This window comes from Oratosquilla oratoria, chromosome 23 (genome assembly GCF_046742065.1).
Source record: "Oratosquilla oratoria isolate Oo_2021 chromosome 23, ASM4674206v1, whole genome shotgun sequence".
Taxonomy (NCBI): Eukaryota; Metazoa; Arthropoda; class Malacostraca; order Stomatopoda; family Squillidae; genus Oratosquilla; species Oratosquilla oratoria.
This window is the reverse complement of record NC_134799.1, coordinates 60,809,838-60,834,140: the sequence shown is the minus strand read 5'-3', so window position 1 is coordinate 60,834,140 and position 24,303 is coordinate 60,809,838. Positions and strand designations below refer to the sequence as shown.

At 40.9% G+C, this 24,303-nt stretch overlaps 1 protein-coding gene across 2 annotated transcripts in view; it reads right to left on the bottom strand.

Moving 5' to 3' along the window:
- The window catches only part of LOC143038144 (uncharacterized), an 83,395-nt gene extending 59,890 nt beyond the window's left edge, over nt 1–23,505 (bottom strand). The window contains exon 1 of one of the 2 annotated variants that reach the window (XM_076207163.1): nt 22,882–23,505. In XM_076207163.1, coding sequence (XP_076063278.1) covers nt 22,882–23,367 — 486 coding nt within the window. In that variant the 5' untranslated portion in view covers nt 23,368–23,505. The remainder of the gene's footprint in view (nt 1–22,881) is intronic. The other variant, XM_076207162.1, reaches the window with a different exon arrangement.
- Between the last annotated feature and the right edge of the window lie 798 nt (nt 23,506–24,303).

The window sequence follows — 24,303 nt, the reverse complement described above, 5'->3', positions numbered from 1 at the left end:
GACAGCTATAGGACCCGCTAACCCCACTTTGAGCAGCCAGGTGACGTTCACGGGCCCGCTGCGCCAACTCCCTCGAAATTCGGTCGGAAGTGGTTAGACCTTATATTCTTAGATCTTGCTGCTGCTGCTGCTGCTGCTGCTGCTGCTGCGTGCACAGACGGCAACCGATTGGGTCTGAATTCAAGCCCCCATCAATATTATTCAAGAGGCGAGATCGAAACGAGAAGCAACAACGGTTCACACACGCAGAGAGCGAGAGAGAGAGAGAGAGAGAGAGAGAGAGAGAGAGAGAGAGAGAGAGAGAGAGAGAGAGAGAGAGAGAGAGTCAGAGAGAGTAGATGGTGCATCACGTCACATGGATAACGGCCAACCAACTCCCATCGAGCCGGGGGGGGGGGGTTGTTCGGTCCTTCTGGCCTAAGTTCCGACGAGAGACTCACTGACTGACTGAGCGACACCAGACAAGGGGTGTATCATTAGTTATGACTTTTGATTCATCTTCTTTCTATTGCTAACCTCTGTACCTGCGACATTTATTCACTGGGCACTAAATTGGTTTTTTTATTTATTACAACAAATTAACTTATCCTCAACCAGCATAATTACATATGTATATATATATATGTATATATATATATATATGTATATATATATATATATATATATATATGTATATATATATTATATATATAATATTATATATATATATATATATATATTATTTGGATGATGGAGAACATAAACACAGGGGAAGGCTCGGAACCCTAAACACTCTAACGTTTCGTTCGCGTAGAACTTCTTCAGAGAGTGTATGTAGAACTGCAATTGAAGTTTATGTACTAAATCTAATTATCTTTTTGGACACTTGGGAAAGGTCGTTTTTTAGAATCAAAATACTAGTTTCTTTAGCTAAATTGATAAACCCTCCTCGATGATTCGATGAATTATTAGTAGAAATATATGCTGATTCAACAATTCTTCTAGTGAATTTATCAAAACCTTTATGTAGCACTTCAGCTTCTCTCCAGTTTGGTAAATGATCGAAAAATTCGATCATTTACCAAACTGGAGAGAAGCTGAAGTGCTACATAAAGGTTTTGATAAATTCACTAGAATTGTTGAATCAGCATATATTTCTACTAATAATTCATCGAATCATCGAGGAGGGTTTATCAATTTAGCTAAAGAAACTAGTATTTTGATTCTAAAAAACGACCTTTCCCAAGTGTCCAAAAAGATAATTAGATTTAGTACATAAACTTCAATTGCAGTTCTACATACACTCTCTGAAGAAGTTCTACGCGAACGAAACGTTAGAGTGTTTAGGGTTCCGAGCCTTCCCCTGTGTTTATGTTCTCCATCATCCAAATAATTTGTCTAAAATACTTATCAATATATATATATATATATATACACAAACACACATGGATACGTATATACATGTATATATGTATATAATATATATATATATACATATATATACACGAGGCGTGTTTTTTAAATACCGTTTTGAAATAAAAATAAAAGAAGTAGACTTTTCGTAACAATTTTATTTTTACATGAAAGCCTGTACTGTAATCTACTTTTCAACATAATTACGGAATCATCTGACCGTGTTTAAGTTTGTATTTGAAATGCCTCCTCCGATTGAGAATGCCGCCGACTGTGAAATATGCGCTGTGATTCGTTTTCTTATTGCTAAAGGCGTGAAAGCGGCTGAAGTTCATCGTCAGATCAGTGAAGTGTATGGAGAAAACATTATGAGTGATGGGATGGTGCGGAAATGGGCGAGAGCTTTTCAAGGTGGCCGTACAAATGTGCATGATGAGGACCGAAGTGGACGACCTTCACTCATTACTGATGGTTTGGTGCACACTTGTGATTTAGTTCTTATATTTTATGTTATGTGACTTCGTTGTTTCTGTGCTACGTATGAGTGCGGCCCACCGCAGCACCCATCTACGCCGAGACATGACTAACCTAAACAATCTAACCTAACTCACATCGGGCGATATACCCGGCCCGCTCCGTCACCGTAGACCAAGTTGCCCGATGTGCATTAGATAAGGTTATTTTGAGTTAGATATTGTTAGATATGGTTAGGTTTGGTTAGGTTAGGTTGGTTAGGTTAAGTATAAGTCATTAATATCATTATTCAAATTGTTTTAATCATCCCGTAGTAGTAGCATTATTGTTTCTCTGTTTCTGGCGACTTGAGAATGGCATGGTCTCCCTGCCGAAAGGTTGGCCAATAAATGTTGTTCTTAGCTGCTATAGCTAATTAAGACCTTTCAACCTTCTAGGGGTAAGGAGATCTTCACTGACTAAACAATCACGACGACTGGACAAAGCAATCTCATACTGTGCCCCTGGAGCTGCTATGCCCCTTGAACCTAACGCCCGTGACCCATATGGCGCCCGGCAGGCAGGTACAGCCGCCATATATCGGTAGGTTTAGGCCCTGTTCACATCAGCGGTTTGAACCGCACGGAAAACGCGGCGGTACCGCATAGTCTAGGAAAAATGCGCGGTTGTATGTGAACGTCTCCACTGACTTACATTATAACTGAACGGCCGCGGTTGAAACCGCATGTGCAAACAAGGTCTTAGGAGGAAGTACAGTAGTGAGCCAATGCGCGACTTATTACTCTGGGCCTGAGACCTTAAGATCTTCTTCAATAAGAATTTGGATAAAGATATGAAATCTCTGGGTCAGACCACTCACTTTCGGGGGATCGGTTTCTTGTGGGGAAGGAAGAATGCATTTAAAGATAGTTGTGCTAATAAGAACACGGGTACGTGTGTTCACTTGTGCAAAGCAGACCACTTGGAAAAAGAAACTAACGAAGCAGAGCGCGTTCGTATATTACATCTTCAGTGCAAAAAGTACTTTCTACACTGAAGATGTAATATACGAAAGCGCTCTACTTCGTTAGTTTCTTCTTTCAAGTGGTCTGCTTTGCTAAAAGATAGTTGTGTACAAAAGGGACTACTGCCAATGAGCGTTTTTGAAGGAGTTTTTATTTGTTTACCACGTCCCTGGAGGGGAAATTTGCGTAGATTGTAACCAACGAAAGTGTGCAGGCTATTTATACTCTAGTAGGTCTCCGTCGGGTCCTGGTGCTGTATCTTTCCCCCATTCTCCAAAGTGCCGCGTAGGTACTGACCACTTGGCCGCGACATGATATGCACACCTGCTTGATCCCAAAGCTAATCTAATCCAGTGCAATTATGAATCATTTTACGCCACGGGAGCTTGCCCACACGATATATCTATATACAGCTCCGGGGCGCATGCAAATCAGTTATAGCTTTACAAATAATGGTCAACGAACTCGCTAACCCTCTTTCCTCCTCACCATAGCACCCCAACGCTACAGCACCTTCCTGCCCCCTCGCCCTGTGGCCTCTTTTTGCCTCCGGGTGACCATTTGCCACTTGTTAACCCTTCTTCCCGTGAACCGGACTGTTTCCTCCTACTTCTACCGGTACTTGTCATCATGTCTTACTCTCATTCACACACACACACACACATACACATATACATATATATATACATATATATATATACATATTATACATATATATATATACATATATATATACATATATATATATACATATATATACATACATATATATATATATATACATATATATATACATATATATATATACATACATATATATATATACATATATATATATATATATATATACATACATATATATATATATACATATATATATATATATACATATATATTATATATATTATATATATGTGTGTCTAAATAAAAATATTCTTCTAAAAAACGCTGTGGAAGCCGGGGACAGGTGGTATTACGGTGACACTTTGTCCTAAAAATATTCTTGAAAAAGCGCTTGGGTAAGTCGGGGTCAGGTGGTATTCTTTTCTTCTTCTTCTTCTTCTTTTTCCTCTTCTTCGCGTTCCTCTCTTTCTTCTTCGCGTTCTTCTTCTTCTTCCTCGCGTTCTTCTTCGCGTTTTTCTTCGCATTCTTCTTCGCATTCTACTTCGTATTCTTCTTCGCGTTCTTCTTCGTGCTGGGGATCCCGTGTTGGGGTTCCGCCCCGAGGCCGAGGCCGAAGGGGAAAACGAGGGATTAGAGCGCGGAAAGCTCGGCCGCTGTTTGCGCAGCCAAGCTTCCGGCGAAGCCGGGTAGGGCGAAGCCCGCGGCTTGTATATGTATGTATATATATATATATTATATATATATATATATATATATAATGTATACATATACACACTTATTACTAAGGATATGAAATTAGGCTTTATTATCGTGTCACGGTCTGAATGGCTGAGGTAATTCAAAGAGCAGTGTTAGTGCCCTGGTTGTCAAAAACACAAGGATGGCACGTTTAAGACAACAAGCCAGCTACTGTGTTGGGTATGAACGCCGCCAACTCTACGCCAGGTGCTCTCGTGATTCCTTCCCAGTGCTAGAACCTGCAGGAACCAGCACCCAAGCCCTACAACGAGGCAACCCTGAGCAACACCAACGAAATATATGTTGGGCAGCACGGATAATAGTTTCAAGTACTTTTCTAGCAGCAGCAGCAGCAACAGTTGTGTCGTAGCAAGATTTCATTCAGAAATTTTGTGGGGAATCCTCTCCCCGTTAACGACTCTGGCCTGAACACGTACGGCCCGACCTCTCTCGTTCAGACAGTACGTATGTCTCTCTCTCTCTCTCAAACTGCATCTTCTTATTTCATTTACCTCTTACTGAAAATAGTCCCCGACCCCTTCCTACACACTCGACGCAAGTCTTCCTCCATTTTGCTCTCCGAGCCCACGATAAGTAAATAAAACTCCAAACGCGCTCAAGGGCAATAGAACCCCTTTCCACACACACACACACACACACACACACACACACACACACACACACACACACACACACACACACACACACACACACACACACACACAACCATCCCGTCGTTTCCCTGCGTATTTTCCTCCCACAAAAAATAAAAACAGATCCCACGATGGCGGATGGTCTGACCCAGATGTTTCTCATCCTAAATGCCTTGGGATCTAACTCTCAGGCTGCCGCCTCCGCCACACGGTTGTGGAAACCTCCTCAGCCCGACAGAGGACCACGCACAACTCGAGCTGTCCTTACCAGGGATTTTACTCAGTTGCACGGGGGAGGGGAGGGGGATATACCACACCGGAACTGGACTAGCATCAACGCCCTCCGTCCCTGCCTCTCCCTTGAAGGCCGCACTCACCACCCTTCTCAAGTCCGACTCGAGGCGGACTCCCGTCCACCAAGATCGTTTCCAGCATCGAGTTCATTTCTCGCGGGGATGACCCCTGGAGCAAGGTCAGTCATCAAGAGTGGAGTAGCTATGGAGAAATCTAGGAAATGGAAACGAATACTAAGAACCGACTGATGACATCAAACCGTGACATACTCCACAGAATCTCTTCAGGTCCACGTCACCACGGTATTGGATCATGTGTTGGACTCGTGATTGACAGCCCTTAACCTCCCGGATGAGAGCTCAGAGCTCGTATGACCGATCTATGGGTAATACTGTGACCTTACATGCACACACACACCCAACTCCTCGCCCACGAGAGTTAGAGTAACAACCCGCAATCCAGCGATACTGAAATTATTTCAGCCCTGGGCGGGTGTCGAACCCGGACCGCCGTAGTGGCAAGCGAGAACTCTAACCACTGCGCCACGAGGTTGTGTGTGTGTGTGTGTGTGTGTGTGTGTGTGTGTGTGTGTGTGTGTGTGTGTGTGTGTGTGTGTGTGTGTGTGTGTGTGTGTGTGTGTTTTCTGTATTCTACTCAAACTGCTTTGTGTTCTGTAGTGAGTGACATGCGAGGACTTCTGGATAGAGGAGAGTGTGGACTATTGATTTTGTTGGACCTAAGTGCAGCTTTTGATACGGTAGTGCACGATGTATTGCTTCGAGTTTGTGAACACATTGGCATTGAAGGTGCTGCTCTCTCGTATCTTAAGAGTTACCTGGAGTGTCTCAAGGTAGTGTGCTGGGGCCGGTACTTTTTTGTATATACACTGCTGACTTATCTACAGTACTTAAGAAGCATGGAGTTAAGTTCAAACTGTTTGCTGATGACACTCAATTTTATGTCTATAACAAATATACATGATGCCGAAGATCATCTTAGTGCCATACTGGTTGACATTAAACATTGGATGGACTCTAGAAAACTGAAATTGAACGAAGATAAAACTGAGTGTTTGTTTATCGGCCGTGAAATTGACTTCCAACGTCTGGGTGTTCGAGTCTTGAATGTGAACAATTCAGACCTCACAGTGAGTAAATGTGTGAAGAGTCTTGGGGTGCTGCTAGACAGCGAACTTATGATAGAGAACAGATAAATCAGACGGTGCAAGTAGCTGGCTATCATTTGAGAAACTTAGCGTTTGTAAGGAAATACCTTGATGAGAATTCTATGAGGTAAATTCTATGAGGTAAATTGGACTACTGCAACTCTTTATATTATGGTCTTCCTAACTACTTATTGAAGAAGCTTCAATTAATTATGAATAGAGCTGCGAGACTGATAGAGAGTCAGTCTAGAAGGGAACGGATAACTCCAGTGTTAATACAGCTGCATTGGCTCCCAGTCAAAGCACGTATCATGTATAAACAGTGTGTTATGGTGTATCAGGCATTGGAGTTTGGGAGGCCTAAATATGTGTGTGATATTCTCGTGGACTTCCGAATAGATAGTGATATAGCCTTGCGACACAGTATTGAAGTGAATAGACTATTAGAGCCAAGGTTTTATAGATAATCTGGGCGTAGAGCGTTTGTTAATAGTGCTCCCCGTCTCTATAATAGACTTCCTGAAAATTTTAATATGGCTGAAACTACGACCATCTTCAAGAAGAGACTGAAGACACACTTCTTCACTGCTTCGTATGACTTGGAGAATGCAGTGATGAAATCAGATTTTGGACTTTAGATATTCTACGTGGGGGGGGGGGGGCTTGGAGAGCCGTCATCGGCTGAAAGCCCCTAGAAGCCATCACCTAAGTACATACATACATATACCAAGGCTTTTTCCCCCTTTCAAGGGAGGTAGCCAAAAAGGGAAAGGCATAAAAACACTCCCACCCATTTCATCCCTAAATACACCCCACACCCCTCCCACCCTCCCTCTCATCTGAGCACCTCCTGGATGACGGGTCATCCCTGCACCTTGCCCACCGCCCTGGGTCAGAAGCAGTGTCGCAAGACAGCACATCCACAGCAAGGCCGCTTCATTTAATCGGCGACCCCCCCTCTCCGTCCCCCCTTGCATATAAGGAGCGGACGGGGAGAAATCCCTTCGGGCTGCGTCAAAATTTGCTCACACATACTACCTCACCCCCACCCCCCCGCCCATTCCTCCTCATGCAATCACATCATCCATATACAACCATTCTCCACTCACCTCTGTCTTCCGTCCTCTCCCTTCCTTCCTCAACAGACATTCCCCTCTTCCCCAAAGCCCCCTTCACCCCATCCATCCACCTCATCCTAGGACGTCCCCTCATGTTCACTCCCTTCATCACCTAAGTAACCTAAGTGTGTGTGTGTGTGTGTGTTTTGACCTAATTGTGGTATACAGGAAGGGAGCAACGCTCGTTGGGTCCCGTCTCCTATTCTCTAATACTCTAACTAGACTCAAATTCATGTATGGTTCCATCTTAATCTACATTTTTTATTTCCAATTTAAATTTGGTGTGTGTGTGTGTGTGTGTGTGTGTGTGTGTGTGTGTGTGTGTGTGTGTGTGTGTGTGTGTGTGTGTGTGTGTGTGTGTGTGTGTGTGTGTGTGTGTGTGTGTGTGTGTGTGTGTGTGTGTGTGTGTGTGTGTGTTTATTTAGCCACGGTCTTAGATCTCGTGTTGGATTAGCAATCGACATCGCCTCACCCACCCACGCAACCCGACCATCCCAGCCTATGAGAGCTCCCGATTTCCGGAAATAAATAAATAAAAAAAAATCGACCTTGTTTGCACAAGAGTGGTCCCCTTGATGTTGAAGACACTTACGTCTTTTGAAACAAAGGACCAACATGGCTTGTCAACACAACGTTTCGCAATGTCTTCCGTCCCGTGGTTGTCGTTCGTTTGTCTGTGATGACCCACATCGGCCTCTTCAATAAAACATCATACAGTCTTCGATTTCCCTCCAATCTTCAGTTGTTGAGGAATGAGAAGAGCTCAAATATTATCGTTCTGGAGGTTGGGGCGTCGAGCCTTGTTAATGAAAAATAATTCTAATGGAAAAAAAAATCAGAAATACATTTGCTGAAAAACTTACAAAACCATATTCGATCCTCGACGTCAGCTTTGGTGCTGAAAATCCTTTGCTCCTACGAGCTGAAGGAGGGACACTCACTAACATTTTGTTCCCGAACCCACCCACCCGATCACGACATATACCGGAGGAAAATCTGCAGAGAAAGGATCATCATGAAATTTTGTAGTTGAGATGTCGTCTCCATGACAATTTATCCTTTACTACTGTCCTTTTCACGTGATGAAAAAGGTCTAATGATCGTCACCCCGAGGAGGAGGAGGAGGAGGAGGAGGAGGAGGAGGAGGAGGAGGAGGAGGAGGAGGAGGAGGAGGAGGAGGAGGAGGAGGAAGAGGAGGGGGGGGGGGGGCAAGCACGATACACCGAAGCTCTTTCGCCCTGGACGACCTGGCCACACAAAGATGACGAAGAATGGGCGAAGACTCCGGCCGCAGGTTCTTCTTCTTCTTCAGTTCTGCTGCCACACGTGCCCGGCCTTCCGACGGCAACAACGCACCCACAACAAGATCACCAGCAGCGACAGTAGTCCCATTCCTGCGTCACAACTTCTTGACTTATTTCGAAAGGCTTCCTTCCTGGGTCTTCCGGACCAAAATCTCTACGCCTGCAGCCGTGAGCGCCCCCATCAGAAGAATAGGATGTGGAGGTGCTGGGGTTAAAGGATGCTCTAGGTTGAGGGGTTGGGTGACGGAGACGTTGAGGGAAAACCCTTTGTTGTCGACATCCAGGGTTTTCCCTCAACGTCGATGGCGGGGGGGGGGGGGGGTTCGCCGCAAAGGAACGAAAAAACGAACTCCGAAAGCTCCTTCCCTTTCACCAACCTACACAGGTCCCAGCGCAATGTCGCACCACATCAAGTGACTTGAGGCTCAGCGGCGAAGAATAAGTGTACTTGTGTTCGCAAATCTCGTGAGAGAGTTTCGAATCCCGTGGGTACACATGTACCAGATCTTGGCCCTCCGACCGACCCACGCCCGCACGTGCATCACACGCACGTGCGCACTCGATCCCCGCGACTGACCGCCTGCCCACCCCTTCGGGAAAAACCTGTCCGCCTGCCCCCCCCCTCCCTTAACCACTTCCGTAGTGCGACCATGCGACACTGCTCTGCATAGTCACCCCCCTGCCCTCCCCTCCCCCCCAACGGAATTCACGAGGGAGGCAAGGCACAAAACGCAGAGACGGAGCCGGAAGCGATTTAGGTTTGTGTACATTCTATCGTGTAGATATATAAACCTGTGTGTGTGTGTGTGTGTGTGTGTGTGTGTGTGTGTGTGTGTGTGTGTGTGTGTGTGTGTGTGTGTGTGTGTGTGTGTGTGTGTGTGTGTGTGTGTGTGTGTGTGTGTGTGTGTGTGTGTGTGTGTGTGTGTGTGTGTGTGTGTGTGTGTGTGTGTGTGTGTGTGTGTGTGTGAGAGAGAGAGAGAGAGAGAGAGACAGAGAGAGAGACAGAGAGAGAGACAGAGAGAGAGAGAGAGAGAGAGAGAGAGAGAGAGAGAGAGAGAGAGAGAGAGAGAGAGAGAGAGAGAGAGAGAGAGAGAGAGAGAGAGAGAGAGAGAGAGAGAGAACTTTGAACAAGAGAGTGAGTGCAGGTGAATAAGGTGAGATTGGGAAAAAAAAAAGTACATGTGAGGAAGGGGAAAGGAAGAGAAGATATAGAGAGGGGGGGGGCACCAAGTAAGGAAACAAAGTTATGTTACAAAGAATGAAGGAGCAGGATGGAGAAGTAGAGTGAGAAACGATTATCTTGGGTCAAGCCCGGCAAAAAGGATGATACTGGTAGTCTTCTTTGTGTTGGAAGGATAGTGAGGACCAGGAAGAGCCAAGGGAAGACCAGCAAGATGTGTGTGTGCTAGTCAAGGACAAATGGAGGCAAAGTTGTCAAAAGTTTTCTAAAATTAGCAATTTATTTTGAGAACACCCACTTCCCTCCCATCAGATACTGAGCACTGCCGCCAACACCCACGGGATCCATTATATCATTTCTACCCTGGTCTGTCTGTCTGTCTCTCTGTCTCTCTGTCTCTCTCTCAGAATCCTCCATTCACTTATAAGCCCCCCCCCACTTTTTTTTTCTCCTTAATTTTACACTCGATCCCTTTCTTGATTTATTCAACATTCCTTCTTCTTTTAGAAAACTAATCAGTCTTCAATCAATTCATAAGAACCACACTCAACATTTGTACAATTTGGCTAGCAATAATCAGCAAAACAAACACTATCACTTTACAAACTACACAAAGTAATGCATTGAGAATAACAGCAGACAGAATCCACCAAACCCACTTCAACAGAACACCACTCCGAAACCAAAACCCCCCTACAAAATTTTGTATGAAATTTATAGGTACGCAATCCTATACTAGGCTCCTCACCCTAATCACAACTTTCAGTTTTTCACTCAACACTTATTAAGGGGTTATGACACTGGGCTCTTTTTCCTCCAACCGTTGGAGCAGATTTGGAGCCCGCAGCTTTCTGGATGGAATCTTACATACATACATATACCAAAGGCTTTTTCCCACTACATGGGGGGGGGGGTTAGCCAAAAAGAAAAAGGCATAGAAACTACTCCCACCCATTCCATTTCCTATATATTCCACTCCACTCCACCCTCCTCCCTCCCTCTTATCTTGGCACCTCCTGGATGTCAGGTCATCCCTGCATCCTGTCCACTGCCCTGGGTCAGAAGCAGTGTTGCAAGACGCAGCACATCCACAGCAAGGCCACTTCATAAATTCGGCAATCCCCCCCTCTCCGTCCCCTCATGCAGAAAAGGAGAAGACGGGGAGAAATCCCTTCGGGCTGCGTCAATTTTTTTTCTCATACATACTTCCTCACCTCCCATCCCCCACCCACTCCCCCTCATGCATCACAGCATCATCTATACACAACCCCTCTCCATTCACCCCTATCTTCTGTCTTCTCCCGTTCTTCTAATATGCTGGAGGAAAATCATTTCCCTCCAGCAGCATAATATCAAATGAAATTATATGTATTCTTGTTAATAGAAAAAAATAAGTTTACCATAGTTATGCAGGGGGCCCTGGAACACGCCCTCACATCCCACTCCAATTCCGTGGTTATCCACACCGACTCTCTGAACCTGATGAGCTGCTTGCAACACGCAGACCCCGAAGACAATGTCCACCTACTCACCAATATCCTTGCGTTCCTATACAAATTACACCGCAAAGGATGGAACATCATTATCAACTGGGTGCCAAGTCACGTCAGTATCCATGCCAATGACCTCGCTGATGTGTCAGCCACGGCTGCTCACCAGCCAGCACTCCAGGGTTGAAACCCAGGTTCCCCCCCCCCCAGCAGAAGCCAGCTCAAACTCCAAACCAAGGCATTAGCATGCACGCAGTGGCACCTCCAACACAGTCTGGAGGCAGAGGTTTCCCAATGGGCAAGGTGGTACATGAAGGTGACAGCATATAAACCCCTAGTACTCCCCCGCTCCACTCCCAGACGGGTAGAAAAGCTGATCTTCAGGCTGCGTCTCATGGACTGTTCCTTCTGACAATTGAATCCTAGGTGTGCCACAGATGACCGCCAGTGCAACCACTGCTGTGCTGAAAATGCCAACCTCTTTCCTCAGACAGGGGCCACCAGCACCCCCTGAAGGTCTTGTGAGCACCTCTGCCACCTTCAAAGCCCCTATGAGCTCCATCAGCTACTGTAGCATCTGCCGCTGCTCTAACGGCTGTAGCCTCTCTGTTCCACTGCCCTCCCTCCTGTTCCTCTGACAAGTTCAACCATCCCACTTTAACTCTTGCAAGATGTGTCCTCCATAAACACCCACCACCACATAGGCTCAAAGCCCATGGAAGTGACATTTCACTCCCAATTTAAAAAAACACTCCCCCACAATGGTATAAAACCCTGTTTCCATTTAAAAAAAAAATTGAGTATTTTACCAGTATATTTGTAGAGAAGGGGGTGCATAACTCGAAAACACATTTTCAACAAAAATATCAGGGTCTTAGAATTGTCCAAAACAACAGAAAACATGTTTTTGTAATAAAAAATTCTGCAGATGAAATTCTGGATATTTTTTAATCATATTGTAATAATTGCATTTTGGTAACTAAGTGGATCATGAAATACAATTGGAAATGAAACAAATGTTGTGGTGATTGATTAGTGATGAAATAATGTCATAGATCAGTTTGTTACATACGTTCAGTATGAAGCCAGTGATGGGAGCTGGACACATATCATACGTATAGGGAGTGAATGTTCTGTTCATGTTACTGGGAAGCTCGACTATCAGTCTGTGTTTAGCACAGGTTCTGCCAGCATCTTAGTGTTGCTTGTGATCGTACATTATCCAAACTTGGGTTCAGACGCATTATTTGTGATTTTTTTTTTCAGTACAAAGTTTAACCTTAGCAAGAATGTCCCTGAAGAAAAACACACAAGACAGGGATAAGAGAAGATAAATCACTATAGAAGTGAAACATGAAATCACTGAGAAGCGAGAATGAGGTGTGAATGTGGCTGACTTAGCACGCACATACAATCGGGCTACAAAAACAATTTGCATTATCCTCAAGAACAAGGACAAGATTAAGGAGATAGATGCATCAAAGGGAATGACAGGAATATCTAAGCAATGGCCACATATTCTTGACAATGTTGAAAGGTTGCTTCTCATATGGATCAATGAGAAGCAAATGCAAGGCAACACTATTAACAAGAGCATCATCTGTGAGAAGACAAAAGTAATTTTCAACCTTATTACGAAAATGCCAGGAGCAGCAAGAAACAAAGAAGCATTCAAAGCAAGCCGCGGGTGATTCAAGAAGTTTAAAAGACGAACCAGCATCCACAGCATTGTAAGACATGGCAAAACAGCAAGCTCTGACACAATGGCAGAGAATTTCATCATTGACTTTGGAAAGCTTGTGGATTCTGAGGGTTAGCTGCTGCAGCAGGTTTTTAATTGCGACAAGACAGGTCTTTTCTGGAAGATGCCGAAGCGAACCTATATAACAGTGAAGGAGAAGGCATTGTCTGGCCACAAGCCAATGAAAGACAGTCTCATGCTGCTGTTTTGTGCCAATGCATGTGGCGATTTGAAAGTGAAACAGCTGCTCATGTACCATTCAGAAAATCCACGAGCCTTCAAGAAGTGTAAAGTCCAGAAGAGCAGACTAAGTGCGATGTGGAGGTCCAACAGCAAGGTTTGGGTGACACATGACCTATTTACTGATTGGATCAATGAGGTGTTTGGTCTTTGTGAAAAAATATTTGCTTGAGATGAATCTGCCACTTCATGTCTTGCTTGTTATGATCAACACTCCTGCCTACCCTCAATAACTAGAGGATGACATCCTTGATGGATTTCAATTCTTCACAATCCAGTTCTCGCCTCTCAACACCACTCCTTTACTCCAGCCCATGGACCAGTAGGTCATTTCAAACTTTAAGAAGCTTTATGCTAAAGCTCTCTCTGAGTATTGTTTTGAGGTGATTGAGGGGATCAATCTCACTCTCAGAGAGTTTTGGAAAAACCCCTTCCACATTGTTGCCTGCCTCAAGATGATTGACGAGGCATGGGAAGGGTCACCAAGAGAACCCTTACTTCAGCTTGGAAGAAGCTTTACCCAGACAGTGTTGTCAAATGCGACTTTGAGGGGTTTGAGTCAGTGCTTGTGGAGCCTGTAGTCAATGAGATTGTCTGGCCAAGATCATGGGGCTGGAGGTGGATAACAATGACATTGATGAGCTAGTAGAAAAGCATAGACACAAGTTGACCATCCAATAGCTTGTGAAGTTGCATTCTGTTTCACAGCAAGAAGTTGAGGAGGAGATTTTGTCAGGGGAGGAGGAGGGAACAGCCTCAGCAGAACAACAAACTTCCAGTGAAACAAGGGAAATGTTTAAAGCATGGGAAACTGTTTCATGATGCATTGAGAAGTATCACCCTAATAAGGCAGTGGCTATGCATGCTACAAATTTATCTAATAATAATGCCGCATCACATTTTCGCCAAATTTTGAAGTGTAGACAAAAACAAATGTCTCTAGACAGCTTTCTTGTGAAAAGTGATTCTAAAGAAAGTGTCAGTTGTGCCAATGTTCCTGGAAGATTTAAAGCTAGTGAGTCAGTCGAGACTATTATAGCAGTGAATGAAGAGGAATCTCCCTTGGTGGAAGATTCTCCTCTTTCACCTCAATAAGCCTCCCCCCCGCCCTGTCTCCGTCTCCCTTGCGCCAAGAACTAAATTTTTTTTTTTTTGTAAATTGCAACAGCATTTATATTCATTTCTATTTTATTTCACTAATTATTTATTCTTTCCGAGGTTCATTTACTGTACTTTAATTTTTTTTTTCTTTTATTATTTAAAAACTATTTTAGACATTATTACAAATTATATTTTTGGGTATTTTTTCTTAAGGATGGGACACATTATTGTATTTTACATTGATTCCTATGGGAATTTTTTTTTTATCCACTTGTGCCTCATGGTGTCAACATTAGCGTGATTGTATGCTAAGGGTTAATGATGATATTTCTACTGAAATTCACTCATTTCTGTGTTATCCCACAAAGGTGGACAAAAAACTGAAAACAAGTGATTTCCAGTTGAAATCAATATCAGATCTGGAAGATTCACACTATAAAACATTCTGGTATTTAAAAAGATATTTGCCAGTCTCACAGCTGCAATTCTTACCTATAGCATCAGCTAGTTCTTATTATTCTGAGTATTTTGAATCCCATATATAAGTACCACAAATCAATACCTAGTAACTTACATGGACTTACATGGATGAATTCCTGGAAGAGGCTTTCATGCCTGAGACTCCAAATCAACATTTTCAATTTGTGGCAACGTGTGGACTATCCTTGCTTTATAATCGTACTTCAATTCTTAATTAAACCAGAATTTATCCAGTCTGACCTCAAACTGGTTAACCGATGTTGCTGTGATCACCCACTCAGACAAGTGATTCCAATTATTTATCACCCTACACGGGAAAGCATACTTCCTTATATCCAACCACGACCTTGTCTTAAAAAGTTTGTGAATTTCCCCTACAGATGCTTTCTTCTCGAAGTTTCAATATGCCTTGACTACATTCCCCATCATATTTTCCAGTAAGTATCTTGTATGTCTCTATTAATTCTCTCCATCCTCTTCTGTATGCCAACAGTAAACAGGGTCAATACAGCATCTCAGTACTCAACAAGTGTGAATGCATTTATTCCTGTCACACTCCACTCTCCACACTGTACTTTGTTACTTTTAGTTATAAAACTATATTTTTAATACAGAACAATGGACAAGTTTTAATTCCCTGTTACCAACCCTGTCTTTATATTCTCCATAAAATTTAGCTTTCTTACTGATATGATAAATATATGGAGTCTTTTGCATTTGCAGCATAGGGGATATTATATACTGTATTCAAGTTATTCAAAAAGTATATGCTCTTGTTTTGCAATTCTGTGATAAAAGCAGTGATGTGCTAAAATAAAGATAGAATTTCCATTTACCTGTCTATATCAAATCCCATTTTTCAACGGTGTACGCAATGTGTATATACGAAAACATTAAATTTTCAGAGGTGCAAACTTACACAATACAGTATAGCATTAGAAAATTAAATATAAATTTGTGATTTATGAGACATCCATATAAGATACACTTTTCTTGGTGGAAATCATTAACAGAAAAGGTTGTTAACACATAATCCCGCTTTGCCCGACCTCGTGCACTAACAACAGGGGTTGTTGATGCCGTTTTTGGCACGTTTATGGTCACCACCAGATGCATAGTTGTAAATAATAGTTTCGTAAATAAGTAAATACGTAAATACGTAAAAATTCTCGCCGTGACACGATGCGCACGCCTCACAAAATTTTGCGGCACACTGGCTGGCGAGAGCAGTTTACTTCCTGCTAGCCTACAGTACTACCATAGGACTACGTCATGGCCAAATATAGCAGTGCTATCAATTTTAGCGCGGTTTTTATTAGCGCTGAAAGTAGCTGCCCCATTTAAGGCCTGTCGGACGTTTGCGATGCAGCCCTATTTAAGGCCTGTCGGTCTTAGCGGGTTAAAAGTGATACACTTACAAACAGAGCTGCTTGAGATGCCATCTTTGTTTTGATTGATGCGGCAGTTAAAAAAGTAATGTATGAAAAATACATCTATTCTAACTTAACCTGCATTTAGTAATGTGATACCTATAATTCTATAGGTCATCAGGGTCGTCAGGGATGTTGACAGCCAGTTTTGGTATCCAATCAGACTGCAGCTTTACAGGAGTTGCATAGCTTTAAGAAATGTATGAATCTCAGCTCCATAGCACCATTTTAAAAATATGTACCATAAGAGGTACTGACAGAAGTACTAAGGGCATATTCCAGATCCTGTGGTCACAGCTTCATTTGGTAATGAACAATTGAACCTCAGTTCTCAAACATCTCTGAACTCAAACCAATCGGTTTTCAAACGAAAAATTTGAGCTGAAAATACCTCTGTTTTTTTTTTTGTGTTTTTTTTTTTTACAAAATTTCGGTTCTTGATTGATATTGACACGTGGCTGCTGACAAAATGTAAACAGTTTTCTGTTGACCACTGAGCTGAATAGATGCACTGTGCTTTCATTATCAATTTTATTGAATTCAGCATTTATTTTTCCTACACTAGCCCTCAGTCATGGCTCCAAAGAAGGCAAAAAATGCTATTGGTCAAGGAAAAAGAAAAGTTGTGAGAAAAACAATTGAAGTGAAGAAAGAAATTATAGCAAAACATGAAAATGGTGTTTGTGTATCTGATCTTGCTGTGCAGTACAGTATGGCAAAGACAACAATTTGCACTGTTCTCATGAATAAAGAAGTGCTAAAACCAGCTGATGTTGCAAAGGTAGTGACCGCCATTAATAAAAAAAAGACCACAAATACTTGAGGAAGTGGAAAAGTTGTTGCTTGTTTATATAAATGAGAAACAGTTAGCAGGTGATAGTATCTTTGAAGCATTTATTTGTGAGAAAGCATTAGCAATTTACGATAATCATCTGGGGCTTGGGAACGAATTAATTTCTTTTACATTATTTGTAATGGGAAAATATGATTCAGTTTTCGAACAATTCGGTTTTAGAACAGATTTTCGGAACAAATTATGTTAAAAAACCGAGGTTTGACTATATTTGGGTAAATTTTAGAAGTGCACACCTGCATGATAAAGCAATAGAAAATTAATCATTAATTCTGTAAATTATAATACATCAACGTAATATGCAATTTTCTTGGCAGAAATCAACAATGAAGTCACAGCGGTTGAATGATACACCATGTTGGTTTTGATAGATGGTGAGGTCAAAGAAATGAAAGGATGATAAATTTGTCTATTCTAACCTATCCAACAATACTAAACTACATAACTTAAGCTATACTTAGTAATTCGGTACCTCAAATTCTAAAGCTCATCTGGGTCGTCGTCATCGTCATGGATGCTGACAGCCTGATTATTATTGTACCTTGGGCAATTAACAGATGACAGCAGAACACTATCCTCTCAATAAGTCCAAGGAAGCCCTATTGTCTTTGTAACAGCGCTAATTAACATCACCTGGAGTTGGAGAACACCCAGTCCACAACATGAAAGCTATCGTCTAATTGACAGTGACTGGACTGGGCAGACGACAACATGGCATCTGGGCTGTATCCTAGTGGGTTCATTTATTAATAGATTTGTTTGTAGCTTATTACATTCATGTATTATAATTTACAAAATCAATATTTAATTTTCTAATGCTATATTACATTCATGTATCATAATTTACAAAATTAATATTCAATTTTCTAATGCTATATCGCATAGGTGTGCACAACTAAAATAATACCTGTATATGCTTTTAGTGGGGCTGGACAGACAACATGGCATCTCAATCCTGTGATTGCAACTTCGTACTTTTTTTATTGATTTCCACCAAGAAAAAGTATATTACATTGATGTATTATAATTCACAAAATCAATTTTTAGTTTTCTAATACTATCTCACATAGGTGTGCACTTCTAAAAAAAAATACGATGAAAACTACTAACTTTTATGCTTTATGAATCTCTGAAAGGACTTAGGTTCATGGCAAAATAACTGTGTTTGTACTTGTACTTGAAAAATATCTACATACTTCGACTTAAGTACAGTTGCCTGTAGTTGGACCCAACCCTGGTCAGTAGCAATTTAAGACCAAATATCTTGGTGTATTATACAGATATTAGCAGATCCCTTACATGCCTAAGTGCCGCCCCGGGGCAAAGTTCTCAGTAACGCCCCCCCCCCTTCCCCCATCACCACTTCCCATCTCCACCTTGCCTTACTGCCTATTATAGCTATTGGCTTGCAGAATAATTAAACAGATTTTAAAAATGTTATTCAATGGCCCTATTGCAGAAAGGATAAGGGAAAAATATTATATTATTTTAGTTGTGCACACCAACATGATATAGCATTAGAAAATTAAATATTAATTTTGTAAATTATAATGCATGAACGTAGTATGCAATTTTCTTGGCAGAAAAAAAAAAATTGCTAAAAGCAAATTTACTAACGAAAGAAGTCGCTGGGATACAGTAATAGACACCATGCCAGTCTAGTCACTCTCAGACGACAGCTTTCATATTGTGGACCGGGTGTCCTCCAACTCCAGGTGATGTTAATAAGCGCTGTTACAAAGACAATAGGCTTCCTTGGACTTTATAAGAGAACATGGGGTTCTGCCATCATCTGTTAATTACCCAAGGTACAATACTATTCAGGCCTTCTGCATCCGTGACAACAACAACCTGGATGTTCTTTAGAATTTGAGGTATTGAATTACTAAACATTGGTTAGGTCACATAGGTTAATTAGGTTACGTTAGGTTAACCTCTTCCATACGGTGCTGCCTACATAGACGGCATGAGGAGCAAGTGGATACGCGAGGCTGCCATATCGGCGTCTTGATTATACTTATTGTAGTTGCCCCTGTGTAATGACATACTCTCTAAACTGTCATCACATTTTCTATGGTTATCAAAATTCATGGGTGAAAGAGAGAACGATCAATATAAGCGGTGACTATTTTTTATGATGCGAGTATTATGACGCAACATCGTACGTCTGGCAGCTAATGCTGCCTGCGAGATTTTGGCCCGGAGTGAAGTGGTTAAGTTAGGTTAGGTTAGGACTTAGATTAGAATAGACTAATTTATCATCCTTTCAATTCTTCAACCTCAGCACCTATCAAAACAAACATGGCATATCATTCAACTGCCGCAACTTCGTTTGTTAGAAAATAGGTTTTAGCAGCTTTTTTGTCATTGATTTCCAAGAAAATTGCAGGTAAAACTTTAGTTGTGTACACCTATGCTATATAGCAATAGAAAATGATCAATTTTTTAAATTACAATACATCAATGTAATAAGTGATTTTTGGCAGAAATAACAAAAATTTTGCAACGTATTTTCTAATGAACAAAGTCATGGCAGTTGAATAATAGGCCATGTTTGTTTTGATAAGTACCGAGGTCAAAGAAATGAAAGGATAAATTTGTCTATTCTAACCTAACCAACATTAAGAAATTCAGGTCCTCAAATTCTAAAGATCATCCAGGTCTTCATCACCACGGATTCTGACGGCCTGATTATTATTGTACCTCAGGTAATTAACAAACAACGGAAGAACCCCATATTCTCTCAAAGTCCAAGGAAGCCCTATTGTCTTTGTAACAGTGCTTATCAACCCCTTCAATATGGGCCACATCGCACGTCTGGCAGCTAATGCTGCCAGACATGCGATGTTGCGTCATAATACTCGCATTATAAAAAATAAAGTCACTGCTCTATCGCTTGTTCTCTTTCACCCGTGAATTTTGATAACCATAGAAAATATGATGAAGCTAGTTTACAGAGTATGTGGGGTCACGCAGGTACGACTACAATATAATCAAGACGCCGACGTCAGCATCCTCATATACCCACTTGCTCCTCATGACGCCTACGTAGATGTCACCGTATGGAAGAGGTTAATGTCACCTGGAGTTGGAGAACACCCAGTCCACAGCATGAAAGCATGGCATCCGTTACCATATCCTAACGGCTTTATTTGTTAGTAAATTTGCTTGTAGCAAGGTTTTTTGTTTTTTATTTCCACCAAGAAAATCACACAATTTACAAAATTAATATTTAATTTTCTAATGCTATATCGCATAGGTGTGCACAACTAAAATAATACCAAATATCATATTACATTGATTTATCATAATTTACAAAATTAATAATCAATTTTCTATTACTATATCGCGTAGGTGTGCAACACTAAAATTTTACCAAAAATATTTCATATGCTGTCGATTCTAATCCAAAATTCATATATTACAGTAAAACATTCAGGGTTCCTTTGATTTTTTTTATGATAATTTTGTCAGCTTGTGGGCGGTACATCCAGACTAGAATTTCTGCCCCCCCCTAAATGTGCCACCCCAGGGCATATGCCTCCCCCCATGTGAGGGCCCTGGATATTAGTCAATCTCATAGCTATAATGCTTACCTATATTATTGGAGCTCTTATCACGGAGTATTTTGAACTCCATATATAAATCAATAGTAACTGGTAGCGATTTTAAAAAATTGAGACAGGCAAACATCTTTATATTTACTAAGATCTTAGATACAAAGGATTACAAAGGCGGAGCATGCCGACAGGAGACCTTTTGGTCCATATCTAGGTCGGATGCAAAAAAAAAAATCATAATAAAATAATAAATAAAAACTATAATAATGTAAATAACAAATAAAATACATAAATAAATGCATAGGTATAGTTAAATAATAAACAAACAGGTAAATAATAAATAATAATAAATTGACATATAACTAATAATAAATGAAAATCACAGACAAATGATTACAAAACAAAAACAAATAATATAAAATAAATTATAATCATTACAGCATCTTGCTTAGGTGTTTATCTAAATGATTCTTAAACCTTCGAACTGAACTACATTGCACTACCTGTGCAGGAAGTTTATTCCATTCATTAACTACACGGTTGGCAAAGTTGTCTTTACCTACTTCCAAATTGAATCTATTTCCGGACAGTTTGAGACCATTGTTTCTTGTCTGATTCTCATTCAATGTGAAAATTTGGTCACTTTTGATGTTGTCAATTCCCTTTAGAATCTTAAAGACCTGTATAAAGTCACCTCCGAGTCTACGTTTTTTAGGGAAAACATTCATATGTTTTAGTCGATTTTCGTATGATTTATTTTTGATATTTGGAATCAGTTTTGTGGCTCGCCGTTGCACTTTTTCCAGTCTGTCAATGTCTTTAATGAGATTCGGTGACCATACGGAAATAGCATATTCCAAATGTGGACGAACTAACGATTTATATAGCTTGTTAATGAGTGATGGACTTTTGAAATCAAAAGATCGCGCAATCAGTCCTAGAATCTTATTCACTTTCTCAGAGGCTGAAATACACTGCTTGGATGATTTGAGGTCGTTACTGATAATTACGTCGAGATCTTTTTCACTATCCACTTTTGTTAACGAATTTCCAAATAACTTGTAATCGTACTTACTGTTATTTTTACCTAAGTGCATTACCTTGCATTTACTTGTGTTAAATTTCATTAGCCACTTTTCAGACCATTGCTGTAATTTATCTAAATCTTCTTGAATATCCAATTGGTTTGAGTGATCATTTGCCACTCCGCACAGTTTTGTATCATCAGCAAATTTGGAAACAGTAGATTTTAGTCCATGGTCTATATCATTCATATATACTATGAATAGAAGTGGCCCAAGAACGGAACCCTGAGGAACTCCACTTGTAACATTTTTCCATCTAGAAGTTTTTCCATTTAAAACAACTCTCTGTTTTCAACCATTCAACCAATTACTAGTCCAACCTAATAGGCTACCACTTATTCCGTGTAAAGCTAATTTAGTAAGTAGTCTTTCATGTGGGACAGTATCAAAAGCTTTTGCAAAGTCTAGATATATTAAATCTATATTGTTTCTTTTGTCATAATTTGAGTAAGTTAGTCACGCAAGAACGTTTCCGTCTGAAACCATGCTGGCTATCATTTATCAAACGGTTACTTTCTAAATGATGTTCGATAGCATCTCTGATGATAGTTTCCATTATTTTTCCTACAATTGAAGTCAAACTTATAGGCCTATAGATATTGGGCTTTTTTTTTCACCTTTTTTTAATTTCAATATGGGAGTAACGTTAGCTAACTTCCATTCTCTTGGGACATCTCCGGATATGATGGATTTCTTGAAAATAATTTCTAATGGAACAACAATCTCATTTTTCATTTCCTTTAAGATTCTTGGATGGCAACCGTCAGGCCCTGGTGTTTTATTAACTTTGAGTTTATCTATACACCTTTTAATTTTTGTCTTTTGTTATATTTACCATAGTAAGTTTACCCTAGACTTTTCACAGGTTTCAGTTTGGAATTCACTTTGAGGTGTTTCGTTTACAATTGCAACAATACAATACAATAAACAAAATCAAATAAACTATGTCACTTACCTGACCACCATGGCCATCATACACACCAAAGAAGGAAATCTTGCGATTGTCTCCAACATCAATGTTTTGCTTTACACAAAACCGATCCTCCATGTTCCCTCTCCGTCCCTGTAGTGAATATACCCCCACTATGCCCTCAGTCAGATTCCAGGTAATGTTATCATTACTCAATGTCGAATTCACAATGGTTTTGAGGTTGTGCTCTGAGAGCCGAACTTGACTGAGCCCAAATGTGTGCCTAGCTTTATAGCCAAACCTCTTGATCAAGTCACTACTGTTTTGGATCACGACGCTTGCCACAATGCACAAAAACACTATGAACATACACGGCCATGGCTGTAACAGTTTTGACCTAAATGATTCTCCTGGTCCAGGCATGACTGTATCAGCTATGCCTGCTCCTGTCAAGCCGATGAAACGCCAAATTATGTGAATGTGTGCTGTGAAAAGTTCGTAAATAATTTCATTTTCCATATCGTCATCCATTCCGTCAGTACAGGGGCGAGCTCTACACACGTAAGACAGGACTTTAGCTCTTCTCCAGCCACACTGATTATTTATAGAATGGTGCCCGAGTAGTTCGTAGTGCCAGAACTTCACTCAGCGCGTATAAATATTATTCGGTTGTTTTACCTCTTGGAATCGCTTATTAATATCACTGTTGCCGTTTCCCGTGAACAATGATCACAGGAACCAGAAATATAACACTTTCTTGCATCACATATATTAGAAATCACAACAAATTGTCATTCTTCGTACTAGGAACGAACGATTTCTGTTTACGTCGGCAAATGTTTCCACTTTCTTTGATGGTTCACTTTTTAAAGCAAATTGTTTAAACGAGTTAACAAAATAAAAAAGTAAAATAGGAGAAAAAATAAAAACAAATCAAAATAACCCTGAGTAAATGACAGAATCAGAAAGAAGATAAAAGAAAGGAGAAAAGTGAATGGGGAAAATAGATATTATAGATACAAACAGTTGCTTTCTGGGCAGTAAACTGCTCATCAGACTAGTGAGAAATACAACATTTACATTAGAACATAAGAATGAAGGATACTGCAAGAGACCATAAGGCCTACACTAGGAAGTTCCATGTCCATTACCACCTGCCATCCCCATCCATAAAGTTGTCTAACCGTTTTTTAAAACAACCAATAGTTTCAGTGCTCACTACTACATGGTTACTAAGTCTATTCCATTCGTTGACCACCCTATTAGCAAACCAATTCTCACCTATTTCCTTCTTAAATCTAAATTTGTTCAATTTATATACATTACTGCGATTCGTGCTCTGCTGTCTTAATATGATGATCTTGTTTGCGTTACCCTTGATCAAGCTTTTGATCACTTGAACACCTCTATTAGATCGACCCGCACTTTGCGTCTTTCCAGAGATTCACCATTCACCATAGTCTTGGA